Raw genomic sequence first — 20,447 nt, forward strand, 5'->3', positions numbered from 1 at the left:
GACCACGTCCTGGCACTGGGGACACAGAGGCGAACAAGCTGGACAAGGTCCCACCCTGGAGAGGGAACCTGGGGTGGGCCTGGGCGGGGAGCCGCTTGAGGCAGGATGTGGCGCCAGGGCCTCAGAGGGGCATGCAGCCTGGCCCGTCAGGGGCAGCCAGGGGCCCACCAGCCTGGGGCTCATCAGCTTGGGGCCTAAGGGTCTCTTGGGGCCACTCCTCAGAGCCTGGTGTGAATAGGCAGGGGCAGGACCTGGGGTCACGCAGACGCTTTGGCCCAACACTCCTGGGACTTGACAGGGGCCGGCGCAGCTGAAGCAGGACCAGCCACCAGGTGGCAGCTGGAGAAGCCGGCGGTGTGGACCTGGGAGCTCGAGACACTGCCCTCTTGGCTTCTGTTCAGCTTTAACATTCTCCACTACTAAAAACTTTGGAGATATTTTTAAGAAGACTACTGTGACTTCGGTGTGCAGAACAGAGGCCGGAGGAGCAAGGACAGAGAGGGGCGGGCTGGGGGCTGGCACCGCCGTCCATGCGAGGTGCTGGCCCTAGGGTCAAGAGGCGATGTGGGCCCCAAGGTCAAGAGCAAGTCTTGTGGAGGGAAGAGTGGGAGAGAAGATTCCAAGAGAAGCCAGCTGTGGGCTGGGGCCTCGGGAGCAGTTTCTGTGGTGGGAGGGTCAGGTGGTGATGGGCAGGGCCGGGACACGAGGCCTGCTCCACCTGGGGCACTGCTCTGCCATGAATCATGTCCCCAGAGGTCCTGCCTGCCCGAATCTCAGGATGGGGTCCTGTTTGGAACAGGGTCTGTGTCCCCGTCATGACTGACATCAGCCTGGATCGGGTGGGCCCAGACCCCAGGCCTGGTGTCCTCGGGAGAAGGCCACGTGTCAGACACAGGGGAAGCTGCCACTCGGCAGGCGGGGGCTGGAGGGACACGGCCAGGCCTGGAGAAGCCAGGCAGGTGGTGTCCAGGCCCCCTTGGAGCCTCCTTCCACAGGGGCCCAGCCCGGCCCAGCCCAGCCAACGCCGCCATTTTGGGCTTCTGGCCTCCAGGACTGAGGACACAGTGGCTCTTGTTTTCAGATACTTGGTTGTGGAGATTTACATTTTTTTTTTTTTTTTTTTTTTTTTTTTGCAGCCCAAGGATTCCTGGTGGCGATGTCACTAGGCATCGTTGGGCCCAGGGAGCGCCCAACAAGGGCGCCTGAGGCCCCAGCCTGGAGGCTCTGGAGGCAAGTCTGGACCAGAGGCAGATGGCCCAGGAGGACGTGCCAGCCGAGAAGGCGGGTGTTGGAATGGGTCACCAGGTGTCACTGGGGCAGGGAACAGGAGGGAAATGACTCTCAGGAGCAGCTGAGAGATGGGGTGACACAACCCGAGGGGTCCAGGCGGGGTCCCGGCTTTTAATTTTGACTTTTAAGGTGGGCGGGGATGAGGGGTCAACTTGCCTCCTGGTTGCCATAAATATGGTGGTGACTTGATTTATGCGGGATTCTACTGCCCTTCCCGATGAACTAGCTGTCATTGTCCCCCACCCAGCCGCTCCCACCAGGCCCAGCAGGATCGGGGACACCTGACCCAAAGCCAGCCAGACTATTGGCTAGCCTGGGGCCAATCAGATTCTCCCATGAGGATGACTGGCAGGTGATGGGCGGGCGATGGGTGGCGCGGGGAAGGCTGGAGAAGGGGGCAGGCGGGCAGAGGCCCGAGACAGAGCGAGCCAGAGGCCGCCAGGCAGCGACCTGGGTGGGAAGAGGGAGGGGGCCCGCGGGGCGGCAGGCTCGCTCCAGCTCCGGCGGAGTCTGGCCCGGGCCTCCGACGCCTGTCTGGGGTGTGCATTTCCCTCCCTGGGGACTGGCGCTGGCAGAGGGGGCTGTTCTGGGGACCCCGGGTGCTTTCTCACAAGCCCTGCCCAGCCCCTGCAGGACAGCTGCCCGTCGGAAAAACCAGCCAAACGTGAACACGTGACCTGTACCCTGGGCTATGAGGGAAACCGACATGAAATAGCCCAATGCCACCTCCGTTCCTTAAGCCCAGGTGGCAGATACCCTAATGGAGCTGCTGGCCGAGACCACCCAGGGCACTCGACCCGACCGCTGCCGCCCAGTCGCGGTGGCCCAGGGACAGGACACCCATGTGCTCTTTTGCTGGTGGGGAACTGGAAGTCAGGGGTCTTAACATGGCTCTTTTCAGTCAGAAACTGTGCCTTCTGATTGAGCTCAAAGCTCATTTCTAGAAGGATCTCCAGCCACGATTCCCCAAGTGTGGCCCTGGGCGGCACCGTCCACTTGTGGGAATGCACTTCTGGGGTCCCAGGTCTGCTGGGGTGGGGCCTGGGGCCTGGCGCCTGGCGTGCCCTCCGGATGCAGGCTTGGGTGGGAGCCCCCATGGGAATTCGCCCTCCTCATTTTACAGACGAGGAAGCTGACCCAGGAAAGGAAGAGGCCCAAACCTCACTGTCCCCTAGTCCATCTGCCAGCCCTGGAGTCCCTGTCCCTCATCTCCCAGGCAGCAGTGAGGGCTACAGTAGGAATGTGCTCCTCTCCCTTCAACGTGGCCCCAGGACACCTGTGGCCCCAGGACACCTGCGGTCCCTGCGTGGTCTTGGGAGGGCTCCAGGGCAGGTCAGCAGGCTAACTGAGCTGAGCCCCATCCCAGCTCGGGGGAAGGGTGTCTAGACCCAGGCGTGCGGTGACAGCCGAGGGACCCGCCTGGGGGCCATCTGTCTGTCTGAGTCCCAGTTCTCCATGAGCTTCCAGCCAAGGCTACACCCGGAGTCCCAGGTGAACTGGGGGCCCGAGGGACAACTTTGGGGCTACTGGCCAACGAGGAGGGATGGGAAGTCCAGCTACTTCCTTCTCGGGTCCAGGTGGTGTCCTCGCTGCCCTGGCCCATCCTGTCCCCCAGTCCAGCCACCACCATGGGCTCCTATGGGGTCCAGACGAAGAGCCATTCCCACGCCGGCTCTGGCCCGGGTCCGGCCAGCCCTGCCTGCTCTCCAGGATGACTGGCCCTCCCCTGTGTTTCCCCTCCAGCCCCCCAGCTGCCCCCAGGCAGGGCACCCACAGGGCTGGGAGGGCCTGCCCTTACCTCCAGGTCTCCCTTGGTGATGGACTCCTCCTCCACCCGGAACTGCAGGTCCTCCACCTTCCTGCAGGGGCGGGAGAGAGTGCGCTGACCAGGCCTGGCCAGGCTGTCTGCAGCTGGAGTCTGAGTTCAGACCACACAGAGGGATGGAGGGACGGTCCCAGGAGAGCAGAGGCCTGCAGCTCTCCCAGCTTCCCACCCTGCACTCTGAGCAGACCCTTCTTCCTCCCCCCGGAGGGTGGCCAGGGGGAACAGAGGACAGAGGGCCATAAATGGATGCACAGCCATGCTAGTGAAGACTGCAGGGAGCAGACACTGCCAAGTGGACAAATCTGTGAGTGGGGAGGAAAGACAGTGGGCCCAGAGAAGGCAAGCAGCCTGCCCAAGGTCACACAGCAAGCACAGGCCAAAGCTGGCCCCTACTGCATTGCCTTAAAGACCTGCTTTTGATTATCAGCATCAGCATTGCCATGGGAACCAGATGTGTGGGCGCCAATGACCATCTCAGGCGGATATAAATAAACCTTCGTTTCTGGGAGTCAGACAGGAACAGCAGTCTGTGGGGGCACGCTTGGGCTCAACGCCCAAAACACACACGCGAGTCGGGGCGCGGACGCCGGGGGCTGCCCACGCCGTCGGGGGGGGGTGCAGAAATCTGGGCGTCCTCAGGAGGTAGGGAGCGGCTCAGGGACCAGGGCAAGCCACCACTGTCAGCTCCGCCTCCCTGTCCAGCTGGTCAGGACACCCGTGCCTGTCCCTGGGCTTTCTGGGGACCTTGCCACCCTCCCGCACCTGACCTTGGCCAGGAGCCTTCCCTGGGGGGGAGGGCCTTGTGCCCCATCCCTGGACCCGCCTCAGGCACACAGAGGGGACTGTCTCCCACATGCCACTGGGCAGGGCAGAAAACACCAGCACCCCAAGTCCCAGCAGGGGGTCCGTCTCCCCGTCTGTGATCGGGCAGCACTGCCCCCGGCTCACTCTAAGGACGACGCTGGGGGGCACTCGGCACAGGGCTGGCATGGGGCTGGCACTCCAGGGGTGCGAGGTACTCCAGGGGTCCTGCCACTGCCATCTACACGGGGAGTGGGGACAAAGCCCCAGGAAGGGGCAGGGAGCTCCGGGCAGTGACCCGGGGCCGTCTGGTCACAGGAGGCCAGGCAGTTCTCCTATGACGAGCCGCTGGACCATGTCCACGGGTGCCCGGCCTCTGCGGGTGCTCCGTTCCCGTCACCCTGTCACCCCTGCCCACAGGCTGGGGTTGAGTCCAGGTAACAGCAGGGGTGGGAGCAGGCCTGGAAAGGGGCTGGACCCGGGGCGGCGCCTCCCGTCCTGCAGCCCCGCGCACCTCCGCTCTTCCTCCAGCTGGTTGGACAGGTCCACCTTCTCCTTCCGCACGCTCTCCACCAGCTGCCGGGCCCGCTGCAGCTTCTCCTCTGCCTCTGCAACATACTGGCCCCGAGCAAGGGCCACGGCAGGGTCAGGGCCAGCCTCCTGGGGTGTGGGGTCCAGGCAGGGTCAGGGGGCAGGGCAGAGGCAGGGAGAGCGAGGAGCCAGCCTGGATGCCCAGCAGGCTGGGCCACGGGGGCCCAGAAGGGAAGGGCAGAGGAGGCCCCACCTGGGGGACAGTCAACTGTGTGCCCAAGAACGGCCACCCAAGTACCTCCCCCTCCCTCAGCCCGGGCGGAAGGCGCCTCTCAGCACACGGGGTCTCTGAACTGCCGGGGATGCACGTGCTGGGCAGGCGCTGGATCCTGGCCTCCGGAACTTGGCTTTCCGGATCTGGGCACACAAGAGACGATATGGGCCCCGCGGGGTACAGGGTGTGCGGGGCTCACTCAGAGACGCCGAGGGACGCCCGGCCCGAGTTGGGCAGGGTCCCCCCTGAAGCCCAGCCACAAAAGTGCTCAAGAGCGAGCCGGACGGGTACCCAGGGGTCTGGGCAGGACCACGCAGCAAGAGAAAAATGGGCAGCTGTAAATGATGGCAGGGGACCGGCCACGTGGGCAAGGACACAGGCCACGGTGATGGCCACACAGCCGTTAACTTAATGAAGAATTTTTTATGACCTAGAAAAGGCTCAAACATGGGAGGACAGAGCAGCTGCCGGGCTCGCCGGGTCGCTGCAGGCCTGGAAAGTGGGGCGCGCGAGCTGCCGGCGTACATCTTGGTCTCTGCGTGCGAGTGGCGAGTGGCGTTGGGGACTGGGGGGAGGGGCCCCGGTGGCCCCGCAGCGGCCTGCCGCCCACCTGCTCGTGCTGTGCCTTGAGCAGGGCGATCTCCTTCTCCACCTCGCAGATGTGGCTGGTGGCCTTGGCCACCTCGGCCCGCTCCAGGTCCCGCTCGGCCAGCAGCTGCTCGATGTGCTGCTGCTTCTCCTTCAGGGCCTCCTGCAGCGCCGTGGTGCCCGAGATCTTGCGGGCGTAGCGCGAGGAGGTCTCCGTGAGCTGCGGGGGTGCGGGCGGGCTCAGGATCCGCGGCCCTCGGGCCTTGACTCCGGCCCGCTCCTCCCTGCCCCAGCCTGGACGCCCTGGCCCCGCCTCCCCCATGTGCACCCTGATGCTCGAGGCTCAGGGAACGCCTGGGCTCAGCGGGGGTCCTCTGCCCACTCCCTGGAGCAGCCTGCTCTTCCTGTCCCCCAGGCCTGTGCCATGGCAGCCAGCCCTCCGTAACCCGGTGGGCCTCGGGCCTCCACTACGGCAGGGACAGAGGAGCCACGTGGAGGTACGTGGCCACCTTCCCATGAAAACGTGCACCTTCATGTTGTCAACGCGGAGCCTGGCACCAGGGCCAGCTGCGGACAGACGGACGCCTGGCTCCCCCACCCGCACCACCACACCCCTCACCAGGCCGCTGCGGCTGGGCCGGCCCCCGACGGAGGAGGCCACGGAGCTGACGGAGCTGATGGAGGAGCTGCTGGGGCTGTGGGCCAGCGCGGACACACCCATGGCCATGCGCTGGCTCTTCTTGGCCTTGGCTGGGCTGGTGGACGGGAAGCCGATGCGGAGGACCTTGTGGATGGGCGCGAAGAGACCGAACTTGGGCGGGCACTGGAAGTACCTAGGGAAGCAGGGGCACGCTGCCACCAGGCCCCACGGCCGGCGCCCGGCCTCCCACCTCTCCTAAGCCCGCCGCCCACACCCACGGCAGACAAATGGACGGGGCTCCAGGGGGCGGGGGACAGCGAGCCCCGAGGGGCCTGCAGCTGTGGACACCTAAGCCCAGCCCGGGGCTCGCGGTACACCAGTCCCAGTGCTGTCCACATTCACAGATCAGGACACGTGGGCCAGAGAGGTCAAGAGACTGGCTCGCCATCACACAGCTGGGTTGGTGGCAGGCTGGGGTCCAAAGTCCCCTAACTTGGCTCCCAAAGACCACTCAGAGCCCCCAGCCATCCACAGCCCTATTCCCGTGGCTGTGCTTGGACTACCCCCGTCAGCTTGCTGCCCAGGGGTTCCCCACGCCTGAAGACACCCTGGGATGGGCGGGCTGCTGCAGAGCAGAGAAACACCCACCCCAAAAAGGGAGGGCGGCGGATGTTGCCATGGAAACCACGGACTCTCTGCCCGCAAAGCCACTCTGGTCCTGGACCCCATGTGGGACCACCAGTTCCTGATGCACCCCGAGTCTGTGCCCCACCCGCCTCCAGGTCTCTGCTCCCTCCTCTGCACCAGCGAACCTCACCTTCCTACCAGGCCCGGGTCACCAGCCTGTCCCTGGGGACTCTGCCTGAGCGGCAGAGAGCATCTCCGCTCGGCCCGCAGCGTCCAGGGCTACGGCATCCACACCCACGCGTTCCCTGCCCCTCCGCAGGCCACCGCCCACGTCCCGGGGACCAGCCCACCTGGTGCCCGCCACTGCCCCGTCGTTCTTGCCCAGGGGCTCGTCCAGCTCCACGCCACACCACTCGCCCTTGGCGAAGTCCGTCTCCCCCACATACCGCACCACGCCGGTCTTTGTCCCGCCGACCTGTTGGCACACGAGGGATGCAGGGCTGGAGGGTGAGGTGGGCACAGTGGGGACGGCACGTGCTCCCGGGTGCCCAGGCTCATCCCCTCCCTCCCTCCTCCTGCAGCAGGAAGAGGAAGAGGAGACTCAGGAGCAGCCAGGAGGGACGCAGGTTCCAGTGCCTCCCAGGCCATCCCAAGCGAGGCACAAACGGCCTGGGAGAGACAGGTGTCTGCAGGCAGACCCTGCCACCTAGGCTGTGTGAGCATGAACATGCTACCTAACCTCTCTGAGCCTCCCGCCTTCATCCCTGAGGACTTCTGTGAAGGAAGTAGGTAGATACAGTAGCCGGTAGCACACGAGACACAGCAGACGTCACCCTGAAAAGCAGTTTCAGGGGTGGCCAGAGTTTCCGTTTTTCAAGATGAGAAAGTTCCACAGATCCACTGTGCATCACCGTGACTGTATTTAACGCTATTGGTGGGGCTGGGGCTGAGCGGGAAGCGCTCGCCTGGCATGCGTGAGGCCCTGGGTTCGATGCTCAGCGCCACATATGAATAAATTGAGGTCCCTCAACAACTAAAAAAGTATTTAAAAAAATCAAAACACTACTGGCCTGTGCACTCGGCAAGCGCTAAGACGGTCAATTTTGGGCTAAGACGGTCAATTTTATGTGATGTGGTCTTTACCACAGTTTAAAAAAGTCACAGGACAGGACAATAAGAAAGGTGGACATTACTGTCCCAAATAGTTTTAAAGTCCCCAAGTCCCATCACACATGCATGTAAATCAGAGTCGAATACTAGAAAAGCCACCAGAAAGCCCCAGGTGTCCCTCCTCTTCCGGAGGCAAACACTTGAAGCTGCCTGAGGGGAGTCTTTCGCTGACCTCCGAATCTCTAAGCAGAGGCTGGCTACCGTGATGCTTTAATTCTTATTATATTGTAACCGATATAAAACTGGGGTAGAGTGCCCCAGATCCATTCCCCAGTAGTGAATAAATAAATTAAATAACCCCCAAAATGTGTACGTATTTCTGGGGCTACTCCACTGTATCTGTGATTTAGTTGTCGATGGGCCTTTATTTGTTTATATGCGGTGCTGAGGGTCGAACCCAGGGCCCCGTGCCTGCCTGCCAGGTGGGTGCTCTCCACTGAGCCACGGCCCAGCCCAGCACTTCTCCCTCTTAACTGACACCTAATAACTGGTGGCTGGGGTGGGGCACCTGCCTGGCGCGGCCCCAGGTTCCAGGCACACATTGCTGCACTCAGAGGGCATGGCGGGATAACTTCATCCACATGCACACGAGCACCAGGGGTCGGCTCGGGGTAGCTGGCACTTCCGTCCCCTGGAATATTTCATCCTTAGGGCACACTGGGGGCCTCGGGGCTCCCCTTTTGGGGCTCTTCCTTTGTGTGTGGATAAATATGTATTTATTTTATTTATTTTTCTGTGGGGCTGAGGATTGGACTCAGGGGCGCTCTATCACCCAGTCCTCTGAGACTGAGACGGAGTCTCCCTAATTGCTGAGGCTGGCCTGCAACTTGTGATCCTCCTGCCTCAGCCTCCCCAGTAGCTGGGATAGAAGGCCTGCACCAAGCAGGCGATTGGTTTCTGTAGTTCTTTATAAAATATATAACAAGTTGTTGTCAACTAAAATCACCTAGTGGGGTTGGGGATATAGCTCAGTTGGTAGAGAGTTTATCTTGCATGCACAAGGCCCTGGGTTCAATACCCAGTACCACCAAAAATAAATAAATAAATAAAATAAAATAAAATCACCCAGCTATGCTACAGAACACCGGAATCTATTCCTGCTAATTTTTTTTTTTTTTTTTCAGTGCTGGGGATAGAACCCAGGGCCTTATGCTGTCAAGGCAAGCACTCTGCCAACTGAACTATCTCCCCAGTCCACTAACTGAATTTTGATTCCCTTGCCCAACCTCCCTCCCTGCTCCTCCCAGCCTCTAGAGACCACTCTCCTGCTCTCTGTCCCCATGATATAACTCTTCTAGCTTCCACGGATGAGGGGACTGTGTGGCACTTATCTCTCTGGGCCTGGTTTAGTTTACTTAAGATAATGTCCTTGAGTTCCATGCAAGTTGCTGCAAAGCATGATATCCTTTTCTCTGGTTGAATAATATTCCATCGCATGCATATGCATTTTAAATCTTTATCTGTTCACGGGCCAGTGGGCACCGTGGTTGATTCCATACTGGGCTCCTGGGAGCTGCCTGGAATGAGCCTGGATCCCCGGGCTCTCTGACATACTGCCTTCATGTCCTTTGGCTATAGACTGACACCCTCATTTATTTATTTCAGCGGGGCTGGGGCTGGAACCCAGGGCCTTGAGCATCTGAGGCAGGCGCTCCACCCCGGAGCCCTAGTACCCTCGCTCTCCAGTGCAGCTGGGATGAACCCTGCAGAATCTCCAAATTTCCCAATATGCCATCTAAGTGACTAGTCCCTTGAGACATTCAAAGCCCTGTGGAGTCCCAGCCCTGTTTGTGAAACCACCTATCCCTGCTGGAGACCCGGGCGCGGTCTGTGGTCTCTCCTTTTCCCTGTGGGCCCTGCCCGGGCTGCCCAGGGGCCGCACCTGCCGACCTGGGTGCGTTTTTCCGGTCCTTCCGACCTCCCAGCTCCCCCCTCCTCCAACAGCAGTCTGCCCAGCGCTAGAGGTACGCAAGTCCTCTGCTGTCCCCATCTGTCTTTCCTGCCCTCCTTTCTCAGACATTTCCTTAACTTGATCCTCCGACACCTCCCTGGAGTTTATTTCTGCAAGCACATCTTTCATTTTCCAGAGCTCTTTGGCTCACTAAATATTCGCGTTCACATGAATATTCATGTCCCTATGAATATTCATGTTGTATGAATATTCATGTCTGTGTATTGAGTGACAACGTGTTTGCATTTAATGCCTGCACTACCTTCTCTTGTTATTTTCCCCAGAGAAGCTTCTTGTAATCTCTACCATGGAGGGCACAGCCTGGGCCACCAGTGTCAGGGGTACAAGTGAGCAAGAGACTGGTTGGGGACATGGCTCTGCCTTCAGAGAAGTGTTCCCATCATCCTCTTCCTCAGCCGGCTCTGCCTGGATCCCCTCACTGGAAAGTTCTCTCTGACCCTCTTGGGGACTAACGTCCATCCCACACAGGGGCAGGGATGGGGGTGCTAAAGATTTTCAACTGAGCCAGGCACGGTGACTCATGACTGTAATCCCAGCGACTTCAGAGGCTGAGGCAGGAGGACTGCAAGTTGGAGGCCAGCCCTGGCAACTTCGCAAGACATTGTCTCAAAATAAAAAATTAAAAAAGGGCTGGGGAGTAGCTCATGGCAGGGCACCCCTGGGTTCAACCCCCAGTTTCAAAAAAACAAACAAAAAAAGGCAGCCTGACTTTGCGGTGTCCTGAATGCCTCACAGTTGGAATCATTTGGTATGTCACCTTTCAGACTAGCCTGTCACTTGTCAACACGCGGGAAGTCCTTTCTACGCCTCACAGCTCACTCCGGCCATCCCGAGAAGGGCTGCAGAGCAGAGAGGCTGTAGCCCGCCGGCCTGGGGGAACACGGCCTCTCGTGGGGCCTGCAGCTCACCTGGGGGAAGGTGCTGGCCGCTGGTCACACTCACAGACCGTCCACTGTCCTGAGTAGGAATGACCGTCCAGTGACTCCAGGTCGGCCCGGCAAAGGAGGGGCCAGCTCTCGGCCCTGCCCTGCAGCGGCACAGGCCCCACCCCTTCCCTCTTCCGCCAGGTGGGCAGGTGGCATTCACCTGCTTCTCCGGGGCTTCCCCTCAGGAAGCCGCACTGGGGCCTCACCTGACCTCACTGGGGTCCTCAGGAGGCTTCTGAGTCCCGGGGGCTGGACTGCTGACCAGGTGGGGTGGGCCCTCACGGCCTGGCGTGGCACTAGGCACCTGCCAGGACTGTGGGCAGGGAGGGCGGCCGGGAGAGAGCAGGTGGGCAGGGGCTCTGGCCCTCCGGGGAGATGGCAGCCTCCGCGGTGAGGCTCCCTGGAAACGCCCTCCGCCTCTGATGGGAACAGCCACCAGTGAGGGGCGCGGGGCTCAGAGCCCACCAGGCTCCATTCAGCAGAGGTGTGGGCTCTGCAGGCTCAAGAGGGACAGGACCCCTGCGCTGTGGGCTCCAGGCTGGGGAGGGAGAAGGGCCGGGGACTCTATGCTGAGTCCAGAGCTGTGGCCCTCGCGATGCGCTGGTGGAACCGAGCGTCTGTCAAATGCGCAGTGACATCCATGTTCTCCCTCCCTCATTCCCACCCAGCACTGGGGACAGAACCAGGGCCTCCCGGTGCTAGGCGAGCGCCCCACCCGAGCCCCAGCCCAGCCTCTGCTTCTCCTCAAATCAGGTTCAGGCTCTGCGTGTCCCGGGTTCAGGTGCAGCTCTCACAGGGTGGCTGGGACGCAGGAGCCTCAGAGGTGTCTGCGCCAGGCACGGGCAGAAGCCGTGGTCCCGCAGGGCCAGGCGGCTGGCGGCGGGGCAGGCAGGGCTGGGGCTCCACCCTGCAGAATCACAGGCCCCTTACGGGGACTCCCCTCCTGTCCCTCCCAGAGCCCCAGGGCAGGGTCTGTGAGTAAAGGAATGATGGCGTCCCATCGCGCCTGTGGGCACGGGCAGGCTGTCTTCCAGGGCCAGCCCCCGTCCCTGTCCAGAAGATGGGACACAGCACCACCCTGTAAGGAGGTGGACAGACCCCACGTGACAAGGTACAGAGAGCTGGACACGTGCCAGGTGGGGGCACGCTCCCCAGGAAGCAGCCCTTCAAGCACAGGCTGCAGCCCCCACGGGCCGGGAAGTCGAGCACCGGCTCTCGGCTGCTGCCAACCCTGCTAAGGGCTAGAGCCCGGCGACACTTCCAGCAGTGGCAGTGACCACCCTGTGCCAGCTGGACCGTCCCTCCCCTGCGTGCCCAGGCTCTGGGCACTGGACACTCAACCAGGCAGAAGTCCCACTCCTGCAGGGGAGCAGGGGCCTGGGAGTTCCAGGCAAGATCAAGCTGGGCCAGAGCTTCCTGTGCCCAGCCCAGGGACCCAGGGCTAGTCAGCAACTGCAGAGCCTGAGGTTCCCCCTCCCTGGAGGGCACAGAACCCAGGCCCTCCCCAGCAGCTCACCCTTTATGTAACATATGTATTTTGAGCCCTTTTTATTTTATATTTGAGATAGGGTCTTACTAAGTTACCTAGGCTGGCCTCAAATTTAGGATCCTCCTGCCTCAGCCTCCCAAATTGCTGGATTACAGGCGTGCGCCACCATCATGGGCTTCCACCAGAGCTCCTAATGCTCCCCACGAAAGCATCACAAAGGCAACCGGGACCATTTTGTTGGGATGCACGGGAAACGAGTGAAGTGGGCTTAGTGGGGACTCACCCGGCACCATGCAGCCGGCAGCAGCATAGAGTCACAGGCCTTGGCTTGACTTCCCTGCATGGCTACCTGGGACCCCAGGCCTCCCCCGGTGGCCGGGTGAGGTCCTAAGCCATCTGCCTGGGTCCTGCTGGCTGGGGACCAGCTCCCTGTGAGTCACGCTGAGAAGAGCAGCGTGACACCTCAAAACCAGCTCCCTGGACAGGAACACGCAGGGGTCACAAGTCCAGCCTCTTCCCTGGGAGCTTCCCGCAGACTCCTGGCTCTTGACGCCCCTGATCTTGACCTCACGCCGGGCGGCAGGCGTGAGGCACTATCAAGGGAACCTGCCTTCGTGAGGCCTTTGGCAGCCTCCACTGTGCAGGCAAAGCCTCAGTCCCACCGCAAGCCCTGGCCCCGAGGGGCTCCCCGGCCAGCCTCCTGGGTGTGGTCCTGCCCAGGTCTCCTTCCTACCTCTCAGCCTCTGTTCTTCTCTCATAGCAAGAAGCTCCTGTCCCTATCACCTGGTCATGGCCAGCTGCTGGAGTTTGGATCTGAAATGTCCCCTGGAGACCCACACATTAAAAGCCTGGTGCCCAGGGAGGCCCTGCTGGGAAGTGGCCAACACGTAAGGAGGTGGTCCAGCTCCTTCAGGTCACTGGAGGTGTGCCCTCCAGGGGAACTCTGGGACCTCAGTCTCTTCCTCTTCCTCTCTTTTGCTCCCTGGCCATGAGATGAGCAGTTGTGCTCACCATGTCCTCTGGCCATGACGTGCCACTCCATGCCCAAAGTCACAGTTAATCAATCACAGGCTGGAGCCTCCAGAACCATGAGCTGAAAGAAACCTTTTTGCTTTATAAGTTCGTTAGCTTGGGTATTTGCTGCAGTAACAGAAAGCTCCCCAGCACACCGGCTGTGCCCAGGCTTAGCCTAACGCATCCCTGAGGAAGCACCAGGCCAGGTCAGGCCTCCGCCTCCACTCAGAGCACCAGGACTGCTCCTTCAGGGCGCTTTGCAGAGTCTGCATGGAGCTGCCGAGGTCTGTCTCCCTCCCCTGGAGGCAGAGGCTGCTGGAGGACAGGAGCAGTGGGATCACCCCAAAGCAGCTCCGCAGGGGAGCCAGCCCTGAGGCAGGCAGAGCGAACAGCTGGCCCAGAGACAGGCAGCAGGCACCGCAGAGAAGTGACCCAACTCCTGGGTCTCGGTTTCTCCATTCACAAAGGGGATGACAAAACTACCTCCCAGCGCCAGCCCGAGGGTGAGCTGGCCCTGGGTGAGAGCGCGTCCTCTCCCCACCCGAAGGCTCTTCCCAGAGGCCTCCAGGGCAAGGGGAGGGACCCAGGCAGCCACACCCCTGGGGGCCCTCGGGCCCCTCAGCCTTCGCCACCCAGTCTTGGGGCTCCAGGTGAGCCTCACTCTCCCCAGTCAAATACCTCCCATCGGCTGCTCGTGCCAGGCCATCTTCAGGGACTTCCCCGGGTGCTCTCCCCTTCCCAACGCTGTGGTCCTTAGCGGTCAGGGACAGCTGGGACCCACAGGTAAGGCTCTGTCCTGTCCATCTTGGTACCACTGTTTGGTCTGGACCACAGTAGGTACCCAAGAAATACCGCCATGTTCAGATCATGGAAGGACAGATCCAGATTCCAAAGGACCAGGGTGCCCTCCTCTCCTTCCTACCAATTGGTAGGAAGCCTTCAGTGGCCCCGGTCTCCTGGCCTGGACACAGGTCATTGGGGTTAGAGCTGACTGGGCGTGGGTACCAGCTGGCCCTGGGCAGGGGCTGGGAGCACTCGGTGCCAGCCTCCTCCAGGGCATGTCTGGCACCTCCAGCTGGCAGGATGGGTCAACGAATATCAGTGATGGCCGGGATTTATGGGCATTTGAGGGTCAGTTACTGCACAGATGCATGACATTGGTGATGCACTTCAATCTATCAGTCAGGCACTATTAAAACTGCCCCACTGTAGAGGTGGGGAGCAGAGGCTCAGAGAGGCTCAGACGCTAGCCCAGGGCCACACAGCAGCAGTCTCCAGAGCCTACTTGGCCTGTCTCCTGGGTCCCTCGGTGTGGTGCTGATGAGGACATGTCCTAGCCTGGACCCCTCCAAGCCCTCCCTAGCCCCTCCCTCCAGCTCCGTCTGGGGTAGAGCCCGAGAGGGGCGCCACCTGCACTCACCAGCACGCGGTCTCCCAGGCGCAGGTCCTTGTCGCCCCGCTTCACAGAGCCGCTGTCGGAGAGGTTGGAGCCGGACTCGTTGCCCGTCTTGACCGAGCTGTTGAGGACGCTCTCCCGCAGCGGGATGACGCGGCTGGTCAGCGGGGGCGTGGCCGTGCCCGAATGCAGCGACAGGTTCTGAGCGGTGAGCGACTCCACCGAGTGGGCGTCGCTGCCCGAGCCCTCGGCCGTGGGCTGCCGCGTCAGCTTGGAGGGCCGCGTGAAGATGCCCTGCAGCGCCGGGCACTCGAAGTAGCGCACGCCGCCCACGGCGCCATCGTTCTTGCCCACCGGGTCGTCCAGCACCACGCCCGCCCACTGGCCCGGCGCGAACTGCGTCTCGCCCAGGTACTGCACCACGCCCGGCTTCACGCCGTTCACCCACACCCGCTCGCCCACCACGAAGTCCCCCACGAAGTCATCGCCCACTTCCGCCGCCTTGGCGCCGGGCTTGTCGGGGGCGGCGGCGGCCGCGGAGGACGGGGAGCCGGACGCCTGCTTGTGCAGCGGGGAGCCTGCGGAGGAAGGAGGCTGGGTTAGGACGGCCAGCCCGGGGAAAGCCGAGCTGGGTGGCCCAAGTGCCACCTGGCCGGGGAGCCGGGCAGGCACATGGGCAGCATGGCCTGGGTTACCCCCAGGATCTCCCCACCCGTCCAGTCTTCTGGAAGGTTCTGAGCTCTGAGAGAGGCTTCCTGGCAAGCAAGGTCATGTCCACTGCTCAAGGTCACTCAAGATCCAGAGCCAGGGCTAAACCCATCCCATCCCAGAGGATACCAGGCCTCAGCTCTTAACAAGACCACGGCCCCACGTGGGACCCAGACGCTGAGGGAGCGGTCAGTGTCCTCATCCTCACCCCAGAGAGCTCCAGAGCCCCCACGAGGCTCCCAACCTGCCTCTCCACAGCCTGAGACGCCCCGCCCGAATTCCCCTCTCCACCTCCCCAGGCAGCAGCCCCAGCCCGGGGTCTGCCCCGGAGGCAGCAGCCCCTGACCGCTCCCTTCCTGGGGCTGAACTCTGGGCTCTGGTCCCAATTGTTGTTAAGGGTCCCCTGACCCAGCCCCTCCTAATGGGAAGAACCACCTGGGCTCAGAGAGGCAAAGGCCCAGCTCAGGGACACAGAGCAGAAATGGGACTCAAAGGGGGGGTGTCTGCTGCCCAGGCCTGGGCTCCAGCGTGCTGGACACAGGATGGGGAGCAGCTCGCTCAAGGTCGCCCACAGGAAGAGCAGGGCGTGGGCTGCTGCTCCTGGTGTGTCTGGCTCCCGACTCCACTCTGAGCTGCTCGGCGCTGGTCCTACAGTCTCCCGTGCTATCCATTATCCTTCTCATCCAGCCCGGGGGAGGCCGCCCCTCCATCCCACCCCGTCAAGCATCAGGAGAGGCTCCAGAGGCTGATGGGCGGTGCGGCTGGGGGCAGTCTGCCACCAGGCCCTGAGACCTGCCGGGAAGGGCCCGAGGCCGTGGCTCCACCACCAGGGCTCAGCCTGGCCAGGCACTCCACAAGCCACTGTTCGCAGCGCTGCAGCAGATGCACGGGATGTAGCTCCGGGGGAGAACAGCATGGGCCGTCTCCCTGCGGGTACCACAGTCACCCTGAGCCTGGGCAGCCACTGGGAGCCCGGGTGGGGGTGGGAGGCTGCATCTGCTTGGGAGCCAGGCTCCTGGAAGACCAAGCGCTTTGCTGCAGCTGAACAGCCCCAGGGCTCAGGTCAGGCTCTGCCAGGAGCCGAAGGAGCAGCAGCTCACCTGGTCGCCTTCTGCCCCATTTTACAGGTGAGAACACCGAAGGTCAGAGAGACCAGGTGCTTCACCTTGGCTCCAGACGGTGGGTAACAGAGCCAAGCTCTGGCCAAAGGCCTGTGGCTCTTGGTGCCAAGCACTTTCATTTACCCAACCCATATGTACCAAGCGCCTGCCGAGTGAGTACCCACACCACAGTCACCCCCGATCCTGGATTCCCGAGGGACTCGTTCTCCAGAGAGTGCAGACCCTACGGCTCCAGCCTATAAGCAGGAGGGCTGTCTGCTCTTCCCACGCAGGACTCCTGTCTTGCTCAGAGGGAAATTCTGGGAGGGACCCTGGGCTGCAGACCCCAAGGCTCTTCGCTCCTGCCATTGAGACCCCAGGAGGGGGGCATGAGGGAGCTGGCGAGCCCCCAGGCCTCCCGCTCCTCCCTACCTGCAGCCTCGGGCTCCTCGGCTCTACCTCTGTTAATAGGGTTTTCCTGGGAAGCAGACATAAAGTGGTCAGCCCTACAAGTGAATTTTTATGAGAATGATGCATATTAAAACTTGGGGATTCAGAGAGTTGTTCTGGGGTTGGGTGCTGGGGGTGCCACAGCCCAGTCCTTTTTAAATGCCGAGATAGGGTCTTGCTGAAGTTGCCCAAGCTGGACTCTAATTTGCAATCTTGGGGCTGGGCTGTGGCTTAGTGGTGGAGCGCTTGCCTCATGTGTGTGAGGCATTGGGCTCGGTTCTCAGCACCACGCATAAATAAATGAATAAAATAAAGGTTTATCAACATCTTAAAAAAAATTGCAACCCTCCACCTCAGCCTCCCAGGTAGCTGGGATCGCAGGCGTGAGCCACTGCGCCTGGCTCAGGAAGAAATTTTAAACACAAAAGGCCCAGGAGATGCAAGAAGGGCTTCCAGGCAGGCTCTGGTGGCCTCGGGCAAACTGGACCCCCGATGTAGAACAAGGGGCGTGGATGAGCCCTCTGCAGGGTTCCCAAGATGGGAACCCCAAGGCTGCAGCTCGGCTCTGAGCATCTGCACCGAGCTCCTGGGAGGCCAGTCCTGACCCAGGACAGGCAGCTCGGGCTGGGGCCAGGCCAGCATCGGGAACGGGAGCCAGTGTGCACACACACCCCGGCCCACCGGGCTCCCTGCAGACTCCTCCACCAGGCCTGACGTCCCCTCCATTAGGGGAAAAGCAGCCACCCGGGGGGGATGCCACACATTCGATGACGCCAGCCCCTGGCCTCCTCCTGACGCCACCCAAGGACCCTGCGGGCTTTGTCGCCATTGATGAGGGTTAACACTCTGCCTACTGACATAGCAGCTGCTGTCTGTGGACTGCACGGGGAGCCTGCAATCTCTACTTTCTTACAGTGCAGATTCGGAAACAAGAGGGCAGGGGGCATGCCCGAGGTCCCCAGGCCAGAGGGCAAGCTGGCCTGGCTCCAGACAGTGCCTCTGGATCACAGGTGGCAGGTGCGCTGGGCAGGTGGCAGCCCCTTCCCGGTGGCCTTGAGACCCCTGCCGTGGTGGCCGGCTCTACCCGCCCTCTTGGCTTAGGCTGCAGAGAGGGCTTCCGGGGACTCGCAGACCCAGGGGGCCTATTCTTAGTAAGCAGCAGCCTGCCCAGCTGTCCCCGTCCCCAGCTGTCCAGGCCCAGAGGGACCCTCAGGTAATCTCTCCCTGACCCCCACCCTCCCAGGGATCACAGGCCGGGGGACCAGTTGTTTCAACAGCTGCTAAAATCCAGGTCGCCAGGTCACCAGGCACGGCGCCTGAGTGGAGCTGCCGGTCCTCATTCTTCCTCCTGTGGTGGTCCCGGCTGCCTGGCCCCAGGCCACACCCTCCTCAGTTCCCCTTCGGCTGCCTGAGGTTGGGGACAGCACGGGAAACCCCCCGGAAGCCCACACCCCCAGGCCTGGCCAAGCCCCTCCCCAGGCCCATGCCTCAGTCTCCCCAGGAGTCAATAAGGGACGAGGTCAGAAATGGCTGGGGGCCGTCGGCACGACAGTCTGCATGTCTACATCTCCTCAGGGCAGCGGCGGACTCGGCAGAGCTGTGAGACTGGGCTGGGGGGCTCCTCAGCCCACACCTCCCTCCCTGGCCGGCCTCGGGAGCTCCCTGGGCAGGGCCTGGGCCTTGGGACCCAGTCCACCTCCGCCTGGAGCAGTGGGGTCCAGCAAGCCCAGTGGTCCCTGCCAGGCAAGGCCCCAGGCCCAGCCTCACCGGCCCCCATCCCCTCCCCGCACAGCGGCTCCTGCACAGAAGAAGGTCACCGCAGACCTTAGGGGGAGTGTCAAGTTCAAAGCAGAACTTGGCGAACAAGCTAAAGGACGCAGTGAGGAGTGGCAGCAGCGGGTGACCAGTCCCACAGCAGGTGCCCAGACAAGAAGTCTCCTTCCTTCCTCCCACAGGGACCTGGGGACCGTGCCTGGGGAAGGAGCACCAGCCTCTTCCATACCTGCCCAGCCTCGGCCAGCAGGACCCCCGTGCCCGGCACCCACTTGGGGTAGAGGCAGGACGCGGGAGAACCAGCAGGTCCCATGCCACATTCCATGCACAGGAAAGGAACCAAGAGCCCGGAGGCCTGGCACGGGGTGGGGGGCAGGACTCACCTGGGGTGGTTTCCCATGATCCCTTGCCCCAGTCAGTCACGGAGCTGGCAGCACCTCCCTCCTCAGAAGAGCCTCCCTGCCTGCCTCGCTAGAGGCCGTGGTACCCCAGCACCCTCTAAGCAGAAGGCCAGGGCTCTATCTGTCCAGCATCCACTGACCAGCTCAGGGCGGAGACGCCTCCTCTCCCAGAAGTGGGGGTGGTCAGGCCACCCTGCACCCAGGGACCAGGCCCAGTTCACTGTCCCCTCCCACCTGGGAACCTGCTCTTCCTGCATTTCTCGAGGCTGCAAAGAAGCCCTTCCTCCCTGGGCAGCAAACTGTCACCCCCACTGGTCTCCCCGGGACTCGCTCCCCCATCATCTCCACCCTCCTCCAGACTCGGGGACAGTCAGAGCCCTGGATGACACGTCCCCAAAGCCTGCAAAACACAGCCTCCCTGCTGACACCACCCTCCCCCCAACAAGCAAGCGTTCCCAGCTCTGTGGAGAGTTCCTCACGCACGCTACGTCTACTGCAGATGCGTCAGGAAACGCGGGTCGTCCGCTCTTTCTTTAAATAAAGCACCATCTGAGGAACACAGCTTGGAGTGTGTGTCCCCAGCTATGTGCTGTGTGGCCAAGGTCTGAATGTGCTGAATGGCCGAGGTCTGAACTTGAGCCCCGGGGGCCTGATGGGAGGTGCCCTCAGTAGACTCATTACAAAGGCACCTGCAGCCCCTCCTGCCCTGCCTCCCCCTCCTCATGCCTCTTTCCATCTCCTGCCTCCTGCCACAGGCAGCAAGAAGCCCCTCACCGGATGCCAGCAACAGACAGGGGACTTCCCAGCCTCTAGAACCGTGAGTGGAATCCCTTCCACTGCTTAAAAGTTGCAATCTTTAAAAAAAATTTTTTTTTGTGGTTGTAGATGGACAGAATGCCTTTATTTCATTTGTTTACTTTTATGTGGTGCTGAGGATGGAAGCTGGTGCCTCCCACGTGCGGGCAAGCGCTCTGCCCCAGCCCGAGATGCAGTCTTTGACATTCTTTTATAAATGGCATGAAATACCTAAGACAATGGCACACATTTATTTTTAAAAACCAAAGATATGTCTAGGTGTCACCTGGTCCTGCCTTCTCACAGGGGGAAGGTCCCATCTAGAAGGAAGGGCTCCGCCCACCCCTGAGAATCTGGCCACACACCCTCTTTGACCCTCTGCCCAGCCCTCCTGTGACCCTCCTGCGGGCTGCGGGCTCCACTGGGGCAGGACTGGGGCCTCTGCCCACCCTGGTGGTCCTCACCAGCCGGGCAGCTCTGTCCACTACTCTCTCCACTCTGTGGCGAGCTGGTGGCAGCTAACGACCAGCTTTCTGGGAGAAGGAAACAAGGAAACTCTGACATGTGGCACTTGCCAATATCCCTGGTGTAAATTCTTCCACCGCGGCCAGTTTCGGGCTGCCAACGGATGCCCTGGGGCATGGAGGCGGGAAGGGGTGAGCTGGTTTTTCCACCAG

The 20,447-nt window shown here is 61.8% G+C and overlaps 1 protein-coding gene across 4 annotated transcripts in view; it reads right to left on the reverse strand.

The window, feature by feature from the left end:
* Positions 1–20,447, reverse strand: part of Clip2 (CAP-Gly domain containing linker protein 2) — a 59,904-nt gene that overhangs the window by 17,986 nt on the left and 21,471 nt on the right. For all 4 annotated transcript variants that reach the window (XR_007106098.1, XM_047533505.1, XM_047533504.1 and 1 more), the window contains exons 3-8: positions 14,568–15,121; positions 6,927–7,051; positions 5,929–6,142; positions 5,332–5,529; positions 4,431–4,534; positions 3,089–3,149 (exon numbers count right to left, since the gene is read on the reverse strand). Coding sequence is in view for 3 of the 4 variants with exons in the window: in XM_047533505.1 (XP_047389461.1) it covers positions 3,089–3,149; positions 4,431–4,534; positions 5,332–5,529; positions 5,929–6,142; positions 6,927–7,051; positions 14,568–15,121 (1,256 nt within the window). In the remaining variant the exon portion in view is untranslated. The remainder of the gene's footprint in view (positions 1–3,088; positions 3,150–4,430; positions 4,535–5,331; positions 5,530–5,928; positions 6,143–6,926; positions 7,052–14,567; positions 15,122–20,447) is intronic.

The sequence above is a fragment of the Sciurus carolinensis genome, chromosome 18 (genome assembly GCF_902686445.1).
Source record: "Sciurus carolinensis chromosome 18, mSciCar1.2, whole genome shotgun sequence".
Lineage (NCBI taxonomy): Eukaryota > Metazoa > Chordata > Mammalia > Rodentia > Sciuridae > Sciurus > Sciurus carolinensis.